This window comes from Prunus mume, linkage group LG3 (assembly GCF_029339155.1).
Source record: "Prunus mume cultivar Tortuosa linkage group LG3, ASM2933915v1, whole genome shotgun sequence".
NCBI classification, from domain to species: Eukaryota; Viridiplantae; Streptophyta; class Magnoliopsida; order Rosales; family Rosaceae; genus Prunus; species Prunus mume.
The window spans coordinates 26,532,329-26,543,855 of NC_142700.1; the positions used below are offsets into that span (position 1 = coordinate 26,532,329).

At 42.0% G+C, this 11,527-nt stretch overlaps 1 protein-coding gene across 1 annotated transcript; it reads right to left on the minus strand.

Moving 5' to 3' along the window:
• Positions 1-6,738: 6,738 nt before the first annotated feature.
• Positions 6,739-11,326, minus strand: LOC148919259 (uncharacterized). The gene is made up of 2 exons (XM_089048827.1): positions 9,387-11,326; positions 6,739-7,339 (listed from the first exon to the last, which is right to left on the minus strand). The coding sequence occupies exons 1-2, from the start codon at positions 11,324-11,326 to the stop codon at positions 6,739-6,741; spliced, it is 2,541 nt and encodes an 846-aa protein (XP_088904953.1).
• Between the last annotated feature and the right edge of the window lie 201 nt (positions 11,327-11,527).

An 11,527-nucleotide genomic window follows, 5' to 3' on the forward strand; every position in this document is an offset into this window, starting at 1 on the left:
GTCCACATACAGGGATTGAGATAATCCAATTAATTTTCTCATCTATCCTTATAGATCTTGATACTAAATATGTAAAATGCATTTCCCATATCCTTCATTGAGAAGATCTTTGATAACCATAGTTTCATAGCGGTTAACATGCCTATGTCGTTTCCAAACATTAATATGTTATACACATAGTATGAGGAATACGACTGCGCTCTCAATGTTTTCCTTGTATACACAAGATTCATCTTCATTTTGGCTAAAACCATAACCTTTAACAGCTTCATCAAAATGAATGTTCCAACTCCTTGAAGCCTACTTCAGTCCATAGATTGACCTTTGAATTTTGCATACTTTTTTATCTTCATGTTTAGATATGAATCCTTCAGGCTGATCCATGTAGACTTCTTCCTCAAGGTGGCCATTCAGAAAAGTCATTTTCACATTCATTTGCCCACTACTACATTTTACTATTTGCGTGACGATATTTTGCTTGACGACGAGAAATTCGTCGCGCAAGAAACACTTGCGCAATGAAAACAATCATTCATAGCACAAACTATCACAGATAATAATTTTGTAGTTCAAAACTTGCGCGACCAAGAAGTTTGTAGCGCAAGAAAACTTAGCACGACCAAAGACTTGATTGTTGTGCAAAGTTAGGAAGAAAAACGTGAGTTATTTGGCACCAAACATTTGCGCGACAACACATATCGTCGCGAAAGAACACCTAGCGCTACGGTAATCGTTATTGTCGCGTAAAGTTAGCTAGAAAACCGCGGGTTATTTTACTTGGCGCCAAAAACTTGCGCAACGACAGTTGTCGTCGCAAAAGAATACTTAGGGCGACAACACATGTTATCGTTGGGTAAGAAAACGTGGGATTTTTTTATTTGGCGCCAAATGCTTGCGGGACAGAAATTTCTTCGTCGCTTAAAGTTTGATGTTGGCAAGTTCATGCGCGATGAAAACTGGCTTTTGCACTATGAAATTTGGTGCGAGGAAAATGATTTTTCGTTGCGCAAAAGTTGGATGACGACACGTACTTGCGCGATGAAAATGGTATTTTAGGCAACGAAATGGACCACTTGTGTGACAAAAATGAGTTTTTGCGCGACCAAACATTTTTTTTTATGCGATGAAAAGGAAATCGTCGCGCAAAATCCTTCTTCATATAATCTGGATTCGCCATTGCGCATACGCACTTCAAAAAAAAGCTCGCTTCTGCTTTTGCTAGGAATTCAATACATTCATTGGGTAAGTATTTTTTGTCGTTAATTTAAAAATATTAATGTAAATTCATACTAACGCTATTAATATCATTCTCTTTTGGGACTTTTGTAATTAGCGATTGGTGGAGAACGATTGAGAAGGTATTTTATTCGTTTTATATTTTAAAAGTATAAAATTAATTACATTATGTTAAATTTAGTTTGTTATGTTTATATTTTTATTCGTGAAATTATATTTATATTATGTTGTTAAATTATGCGTGATGTAGCATAATGTGTTGTGATGTACGAAGTAAATTGAAATTAACTTCGTACTTTTTTTTTTTTTTTTAGTAAAACTTAGTTTCCAGTTCGAGTTTAATTGGATTTCGTGCATGGATGCGTAAAGCATGATTGTGATCCAACTAATTCTTGAATTGTCCCATTATTTGGACAGTTTGGGAATGTATAGTCATGTCACGAAATGTACGGCTACCTGATTAAGTTTCGGTTGTATAGATTTGGTGTTATCTCTGACGTTCTTCGGGTCGTACATAGGTATTTTATACCTACGGTACACCTCAAGAACTGTATCAAGATGCCGTAAATTACGTGACATGACCCTGCATTCCCAAACTGTCCACTTCGAAATCTAATCTCACATAGCCATAAATTATGTGACATTACTATGCATTCCTGAATGGGATAGGGCCCTTACCGGAGGCATAAGGTGACATTATGAATTTGTATAAAGTTGTTGTGATTGTTGTGTTGTGATTGTGGTTCCAGAAATTATGAGCAGGAGGTGGATACAGAACCCAAATAGATGCGCAGACGAATACTTGGATGGAATCGAGGATTTTATTGAGTTTGCACGTACACACAACCCTAGTGCAACTAGAATCCGTTGTCCTTGTAGAAGGTGTAACAACACGTTATGGGACACAATTGAAAATGTTGGATTTCATTTATTAAGGAATTGAATGATTGAGACATACAACATTTGGAACCTTCACGGGGAATAATTTGACAATGCTTCGTCTTCAAATGCCACAAGAGTGGACAATGTTGAACCTATTGTGGATCCTACTGAACAAGTCGTGGATATTATAAATGATGCTTTTCCATTTGCATCGGCCAACATCAATCAGGAAGGGAAAGATAACGTGCCTACCCCAATGGACAGTGCAGAGTTCAAATAATATGAACAACTGTTAAAAAATGTCAACCAAAAGTTATACCCGAGGTGTGAGAGCTTTTCCATTCTTATAGCCATTGTGGAGCTAATGCATGGAAAAATAAAGTATTGTATATCAAAGTTGTGCTTCGATTACTTTTTGGGAGTTTTCAAGAGAATGCTTCCGACGGACAATTGTTTGTCGAAAGACCATAGACACGTGCAAAAGGTGTTGAATGGTCTTCGATTGGGTTATGAAAAAATTCACACTTTGAAAAACATTGCTGCTGATCCCCAAAATGTTAGATTGGGACTTGCCACTAACGGATTCAATCCGTACGGGGTTCTAAACCAACACCACAGCACTTGGCCGATTTTCGTAATCCCATATAATTTTCTGCCTTGGAAATGCATGAAAAAAGAGTACATGATGATGAATGTTTTGATAACTGAGGATCTTCGCAGGTCAATCGATGTTTACTTAAGGCCATTGGTTAATGAGCTCAAGGATTTATGGACAAACAGTGTGCGCACATATGCTAAATCCACTGGGAGGATGTTCACTTTGTGGGAAGCAGTTATGTGGACTGTGAATGATTTTCTCGCATATGCAATGGTTTCTGGGTAGATCACAAAGGATTATATGGCATGCCCTATATGCAAGGAAAATGTAACTTCTGGTTGGCACGCTAGAAAATTTTGTTACTTTGGTCATCGGAGATGGTTGCCATGGGACCACGAGTGGCGGGAAAAGGATAAAGAGTTCGACGAGAACACAGAGCGTTGCCTCAGACCTGGAGAATGGTCCGGTGATGAGATCTTGGAACAGCTTAACCGTTTAGATTTTTCTTCGTTCGAGAAAACAGTTAGTCGGATCAGACCTTTTACACATTTGAACCGGACGCACAAGCCTATGTTTTTTGAGCTCCCATATTGGTCGAAACTAAAACTGAGGCATAATCTCGACGGTATGCATGTTGAGAAAAAATGTCTTTGACACATTGATGGGCACCATTCTAGATATCAAGGGCAAGACAAATGACACGATCAAAGCTCGTCTTGATTTTCTAAAGTTTGTATCATCTATAAAGTTTCCCGATGGGTATGCTTCTAATATCGCCCCTTACGTGAATGTTGACGAGATCAAATTTGCTGGACTAAAGAGCCATGACTGCCATGTGTTTATGCAACGTCTACTTCATGTGAATATTCGACACCTATTGCCGAAAGATGTAGTGAAACCAATCATGTTGTTGTCCAAATTTTTTTCCCAACTGACGACAAAGAGGTTGTGAAAGACAGACATTAATCAGATGATATTCCCTCTAGCTTTCTTCACAAGTATGATCCACATGATGGTTCACTTGCCAAAAGAGGCATTGCTTACTGGTCCTATCAACTATCGATGGATGTATCCAATAGAAAGGTATACAATCCTCATTAATTTGTTTATGCATCCTTATCCCATGCTTGCTAATTTGTATCGTATCGTTTTATTTGGTAGGCTTCTCAGAGAGCTGAAAAAAACTGTACGCAATAGAGTGAAGCCCGAAGGATCAATTATAGAGACTTGAGTTCAATATGCGTCGCTTACTTTCTATGGAATGTATTTAAAGATGTGGAGACGGCTTTCAATCGTCCTCAGCGCAATAATGACAGAGGTGTGAGAAATGAGAAACTTTCCGTTTTTGCCCAAAGTGCACGCCCCTTTGGAGATCCTGTACGAGGAGAGTCGTTTTCCAGAAACGACATGGAGGTAGTGCATTGGTTCGTACTGAACAATTGTGATGAGATAATGACATACTTAGATAAGCATGAATAGATGATGAAGCGAGAACATCCATCACATTTGTATGCCAAGAAACACCGTGAATTGTTTCCACAATGGTTTTTGGAATATATAAGTTATAAGTGTTTTGTATTTGACATATATATTGTAGTATTTAATTTTCTCAAACTAACATGTGAATGTTTTTTTTTTTTTTTTAAATATTAGGTGAATAAGTTGAAATCATCGAATTCCCCCACTTACAGTGAAGAGTTATATAACTTGGCGTTCGGCCCGATTCACGCTGAATTGTTCTCGGGTTGCCATGTTAACGGCGTCAAGTTTTTAAGGACCACACGAGATGACAAGTTGTATATGCAAAACAACGGTGTCCATGTCCCAAGTAGAGGTGAAAGTGCGGACATTAATTTCTATGACAAACTCACAACTGTCATGCAATTGCTTTATAAAGACCGATACCAAGTGATCATGTTTAAGTGTCAATGGTTTGATACAAACCCAAATAGGCAGGGAAGTGTTAAAATCGACCATGGTTTACGATCTGTGAACATTAACAGAACTTGATATGATGATGACCCTTACATTTTGGCAAACATGGCAACACAAATTGTGCATCTAGATGACCCTAAAGCCGGGAGAGGTTCAAAAGTTGTTCAGAATATGGATCAAAGGAACGTGTATGCTATACTAGAACTAGACCCAACTGACAACAACGTCAACAACGTCGCTGACCAACGTTTAGAATCTTCAATGGAAAATGATACGGAAACACTTCGAGATACAAATGTTATACAAGAACTGTTCCAAATACAAGGAGTGTCTTCAATCGACATATCGATTCAGTCAATTACAATTGACCTAGGTCATCTTCCGTGATACGATGTTGCAGTGGGCCCGAACAACAACGATGATGTAGTTATAGAGGAGAAGGATTGGGAGATCGATAGTGATGATAGCGACGATAACGAAAGTTATTGTAGTTTAGATGATGAATAATGAAATTTTTTTTGTAATTTTATTATGTTAGTATAAAGATTTTGGCAAATATGCTTGTTTGAATATATGTACTTTGTTATATCCAAATCATGTTAAATAAATATATCCAAACCCTTTTCGTAATATTTTTGAAAATTGTTTTTAGAGAACATTTTTTAAAAAGGAAAATGAGAAATAAACCTTAACATTCCCTTAGCAAAATAAAAGGAAAAAAAATGAAAATGAGAAACAATTTGACCTAAATATTTATTTGGCGCCAAATACTTGCGCGACGACTTTAGTCTCACACGCATAGTTGTAAGTTTGCGCGACGAAAACAGAACTCGTCGCGTACAGTTGCAATTTTGTGCAACCAATTTATTTATTGTCGCGTGAAATTTTGCCCGACAAATAGAGTTCTTGTCACGTAAAGTTGTAATTTTCCGCTACAACTTCAATTATCATCCCGTCAATATATGTATATTGTAATATAATATATATACACATATATTATAATATATAATATACATATATACACACACATATATATATATATAGATATAATATATGGGTATGTTATAATAATAATAATAATATATGTATATACGTGTATATATGTCTATTGTAATATATACATATAGTATAAATATATAATGTATATGTGTATATACATGTGTATATGTATATTATAATACATACATGGGTATAATATATAAACACATATATATACGTATATATACGTATTATAATATATATTACATATATACATGTATGCTATTATTATAATATTAATATGTATATGTGCATATGGATATATTATAATAATATACGTATATATATCTATATGTATATATATATATATATATATTATATGTATGTATGTGGTTATGTGCATATATGTGTATATGTACATTATAGTATATGTGTATATATGTACACTATATTATATGTGTAATATATATATATATATATATGTGTGTGTGTGTGTAGTATATGTGTATATATAGTATACGTGAAATGACGCGACCCAAATTCCACTTTGGAATCCGAGTCGAATCTGTTTAAAACTGACACTTGGTGATTGTGGGTCGTAAATGACAAAATTGTCTTAAAACGAACACAAACCCACGAGGCCCTAACTCGTGGCTCGCGCTTGGTAGAGGTCGCCATCACGGGATGACTTTTTCGGAGTCTTCCTTCCGTGCGGCCTTAGACTTGATCGCCTCTCGAACAAGCTAAGTCAGCCTCCTTCCTACAATACAAGATCGAACCAAGCAAAGAACAATCGCAAGAGCAAGAACAGTAAGAATGCTTAACAGAGTTTGGGAGAATATATGCTTGTATTGCTACTCAAATGCTTTACAAGTTGTGAGGTGAGGATACACAATGTGTCATCCCCCTTATATACTATCCCTATCCCACCTACCACCACAGTAGGTGGGTAAGATACAATGTCACCTACCAACATCTACCAACTACTGTCACCAACTGTAGTCTACCAACTACGATACAATGAATCTGGACATGTGGGCTAAGAGGTCTAGCATGATCAATCCAACGGGTTGGGCCTTGAACATGCGGGCCGTGACATTCTCCCCCACCTAATCCGGTGATGTCCTCGTCGCCGCAGTAGATCCTTCTCGTTCGAATGCTTCGATGATGTCTTTGTACTTCCACAAAGACTCTTCTTTCTCCCAGTTGCCTTCGGCCTCTGGCAAGCCCTTCCATTTGACAAAGTACTCAAAGTACCTCGGTACACCCTTGCGTCGCACCTCTCGCTTGGCCATGATGCACTCAACCTCCTTGTCAAATGAAGTCACCATCAAAGGTGGAGCTCGTTGAGACTCTCCACGACTTGGCTCCTCGGGGTCGGCATGGTAGGGCTTGAGATTGCTCACGTGGAACACCGGATGAATCTTCAATCGGGGTGGTAGTTCCACACGGTAAGCAGCTCTTCCCACTGATCGGATGATAGGAAATGGGCCCTCATATCTCCTCAACAACGCCTTGTGTAACTTTCTAGTGGACTTGTGTTGAGAAGGGTTGAGCTTCATGAAGACCATATCACCTGGTTGGAACACAACATCTCGCCTATGCTTGTCCGCCCATTTCTTCATCTTCCGAGTTGCCTTCTCCAATTGAGCCCGAGCCAGCTCATTAGTCTCCTGCCACTCCTTGGCTGTCTTGTACGCAGCTGGGCTACTCCGTGTAGCCCGACACCACTGTGTTCGGTGTCATAGGTTGTTGTCCTGTTGCCAACTCGAAAGGACTTGACCCTGTTGACTCCGACCGCTGCAAGTTGTATGAGAACTGAGCAACATCCAACAACTTTGCCCAATCTCGCTGGTTGGCACTCACATAGTGCCTCAAGTATAGCTCCAACAATGCGTTCACCCGTTCCGTCGACCATCATGCGTGGGTGAAAGCTGGTAGAGAAGTTCAACTGTGAGCCAAGTAGCCTAAAGAGCTCCGTCCAAAGTTTACGAAAGCGAGTGTCGCAGTCACTGATAATACTCTTGGGAATTCCCCAATACTTCACCACATGCTTTAGAAACAAGCGTGCAGCTTCCTCCGCATTGCAGTCCGCTGGTGCAGGGATGAAGGTAGCATACTTGGTGAACCTGTCGACCACCACCAAAATTGAGCCACACCCTTCTGACTTGGGTAGACTCACAATGAAGTCCATGGACAAACTCTCCCATGGTCTGGCTGGAACAGGAAGTGGCTCTAGCAACCCACCTGGCTGCGTCTGCAATGTCTTGTCTTGTTGGCATACAAGGCAAGTCCGCACGAACGAGTCTACATCCTCCCGCATCTGTGGCCAATAGTAAGCTTCACTCATCAAGGCTAACGTCCGATGAGTGCCTGGATGTCCCGCCCACTTTGAGTCATGACACTCCTTCAGTAGCTCTCGCCTCAGATTGTCCCACCTTGGAACATAGATCCTCTTCCCTGTTGCATAAAGAATGCCATCGTCGAGCCAAAATCTCCTTGTCTTCCCATCTTTGACAAGCTCCAACAAATTTTTGGCTTGGGGATCATGCAACAAGCCCTCTCGTATCCTCTGCATGAGAGAACTCTGTGGTTGTACAACAGCTGCAAGTGCGGCCTTCCTGCTTAAGGCATCAGCAACGACATTCGTCTTCCCTTGCTTGTACTCCAGTTTGTAGTCGAACTCCGCCAAGAAGTCTTGCCACCTAGCCTGCTTGGGTGACAACTTCTGTTGAGACTGAAAGTAGCTTGTGGCAACATTGTCGGTCTTGACCACGAACTGAGAACCCAGCAAGTAGTGCCTCCATGTCCGCAAGCAATGCACTACGGCTGTCATCTCCTTCTCTTGAACGGTATACCTCCGTTCCGTGTCATTGAGCTTCCGACTCTCGAAAGCCAATGGTTGTCCATCCTGCACGAGTACACCACCAATAGCAAAATCTGATGCATCAGTGTGTACCTCAAACGGTTTGCTAAGATCAGGAAGTCTCAGCACGGGTTCCTCCATAAGTACCCTCTTCAACTCATTGAAGGCATGCTGGCATCGGGGCGTCCACTCCCATGCTTTGTTCTTCTTCAGCAAATCCGTCAAGGGGGCGGCAATGGCTGAATATCCCTTGATGAACCTGCGATAGTAGTTGACCAACCCAAGGAAAGACCGCAACTCAGGTACCTTGGTTGGTGGCTCCCATTCTTGAATGGCTCGCACCTTGCCCTCCTCCATGAGCAATTGTCCTCCCCGTATCTTGTGACCAAGGAACTCTACCTCTTCTTGGACAAATGAGCACTTCTCCCTCTGCACATATAGCTCGTTCTCCCTCAGAACTTGGAAGACTTTCTGCAAGTGCTCAAGATGCTCCTCTAGGGAATTGCTGTACACCACAATATCATCGATATAAACCACAACAAACTTGTCCAAGAAAGGATGGAATACCTTGTTCATAAGAGTGCAAAAGGTTGCAGGGGCGTTAGTCAAGCCGAACGGCATGACAAGGAACTCGTAAGACCCATATCTTGTCACACATGCGGTCTTTGGTTCATCTCCCGGTGCGATCCTCACTTGATAGTATCCTGAGCGCAAGTCCAACTTGGTGAAGTACCTAGCTCCTCCCAACTGATCAAACAAATCTGCTATCAAAGGGATTGGATACTTGTTTTTGATGGTCACCTTGTTTAGCGCCCTGTAGTCAATGCACAACCTCAGGGTCCCTTCTCTCTTCTTCTGAAAAGAACTGGGGCACCATAAGGGGCCTTGGACGGTTGGATGTACCCAGCGTCCAACAATCGCTTCAATCGCTTCCTCAATTCCTCCAACTCAGGAGGTGCCATCCGTCGACGCTTTGGCGGGGGTTTGGCACCTGGTTCCAACTCAATAGCATGATCCACCTCTCTCCTAGGTGGTAAGGTTTTGGGCAACTCCTTGGGCATGACATCTGCAAACTCCTTAAGGATTGCCTCCACAGCTTTCGGGACGGGTTGGACTTCCTTCTGAACTATATCCATCTTCATAGTTGCAAGGAATGTCGGTTCGCCTTTCTTCCAAGACTTGGAAAATTGCATGGCTGACAAAAGCTTCGTCTCGCCTTGTTGCCTCACCACTGGCACCATGCATGGCATTGCTCCACCCTGTGCAATGCACATAGTATTGTAAAATGGAATGGGGAATGCCTTTACCTTGTCCATGAACTCCATTCCCAGCACGACATCGTAGTCATCCATTGAGATCACGGAGAAGTCAGCTACTCCCTTCCAAGTGGCAATGTGTAGCTCCACACCACGAGCTACTCCATCAAATGGTTTGGCAGTTGAATTCACCGTCTTCATACTGCCTGCTTCCTTTGAGACTCGACACCCAAGTCTCTTTGCTTCCTGCACGGACATAAAGTTGTGCGAGGCACCTGTATCCACCAGGCAACGGGTTGTCTTGCCATTCACCATGGCATCGACGAACATCACACCTTTGGCTTGAACCTGTGGTTGAGCGACTTTGGCCTGCACAGCATTGAAACGGTGAATGGCCCCCATTCCTGCTTCCCTGTCGGCCTCCTCTTCCTTCTCTTGGTTCATAGCATTCAAGGCTTTCTTTTGCGGACAATCCCGCATCATGTGCGCTCCATCGCACAAGTAGCAAGCTAGCTTTGACTTGTCTTTCCCCTTGTCACCTTTGTCATTCTTCCTCCCGGATGACTTGTGACCGTCAGACTTGTCTCCTGACTTGCTACCCTCTTTTGGCTTGTTGTCTCCCCCACTGGATCCACTGCCATCTTTCTTTCCTTTGAACTTGGAGTCGCCTTGATCCTTCTTCTTGAACTCAACAAGAGACTCGGCTGCAGCAATTGCCTCTGACAAGGTTTGGACATGTCTCCGTTGTAACTCCAGCTTGGCCCAATTCTGTAGGCCACTCATGAAGTACATGAGCTTGTCTTCATCCGTCATGCTAGGCACCTCGAACAATAGGTTGGTGAACATGGCGACATAGTCCTTCACGTTCCCAGTTTGCTTCAACCATCTCAGCTTCTCCTTTGCCTCATACTTGGCATTCTCTGGATAGAAATGCAACATAATATCCTTCTTAAATTCATCCCAAGTCTCAAGTGTAAACGTACCTTGTTCGATCTCCATAGATCGACGACGCCACCACATGAGAGCATTGTCGGTGAGAAACAACGTTGCCGTGTTGATCTTGGGCTCATCATCCTCGAGCTTCAGATACTTGAAATACCTCTCGATATTCCACAAAAATGTGTCTAGCTCCTTCGCCTCCCTCTTCCCATTATAGGATTTGGGCTTGAAAGAATCTAACACCTTGGGTTCCTTCGGAGTTCGGGTCTTGTTCAAGACAGCTTCCTTGCACAAAGCCCAATCTCCCTTCACATCTTTCACCTCCTCACGAAGCGAAGTAAGCTCCACTAAGAAGTGATCCATCTTGGTTTGGACATCTAGCGCATGCTGTCCAGCGGAGTTGAGGGCTCCTTGGAATTGGCCTTGAAGCTCATCTACCACAGCTTCGAAGCCACTCTTCGTAAGGACGTCCTCCTCGAGTCGCTGATCAAACTCGACCACGGCCATCTCAATCTTAGAAAGCCGCTTCTCCATCATGGCTACAACATCTCTAGATCGTTCCCTCTTTGATTTGCCCCCACGATCCATATTGACCTTAGACAGATCAGTCTCCACATCGGATCCGCTCTTCGACATGCTTCTTCGAATGATTCGAGCTTTCGCTCTGATACCAACTGTCACGGGATGACTTTTTCGGAGTCTTCCTTCCGTGCGGCCTTAGACTTGATCGCCTCTCGAACAAGCTAAGTCAGCCTCCTTCCTACAATACAAGATCGAACCAAGCAAAGAACAATCGCAAGAGTAAGAACAGTAAGAATGCTTAACAGAGTTTGAGAG

What these genes read in the sequence shown, in the direction of transcription:
- LOC148919259 (XM_089048827.1), bottom strand. Translation starts at nt 11,326, where the DNA reads ATGTCGAAGAGCGGATCCGATGTGGAGACTGATCTGTCTAAGGTCAAT. An exon ending in GACGCTGGGTACATCCAACC is followed by an intron (nt 7,340 to 9,386) that starts GTCCAAGGCCCC and finishes GGCTACACGGAG; the next exon opens with TAGCCCAGCTGCGTACAAGA.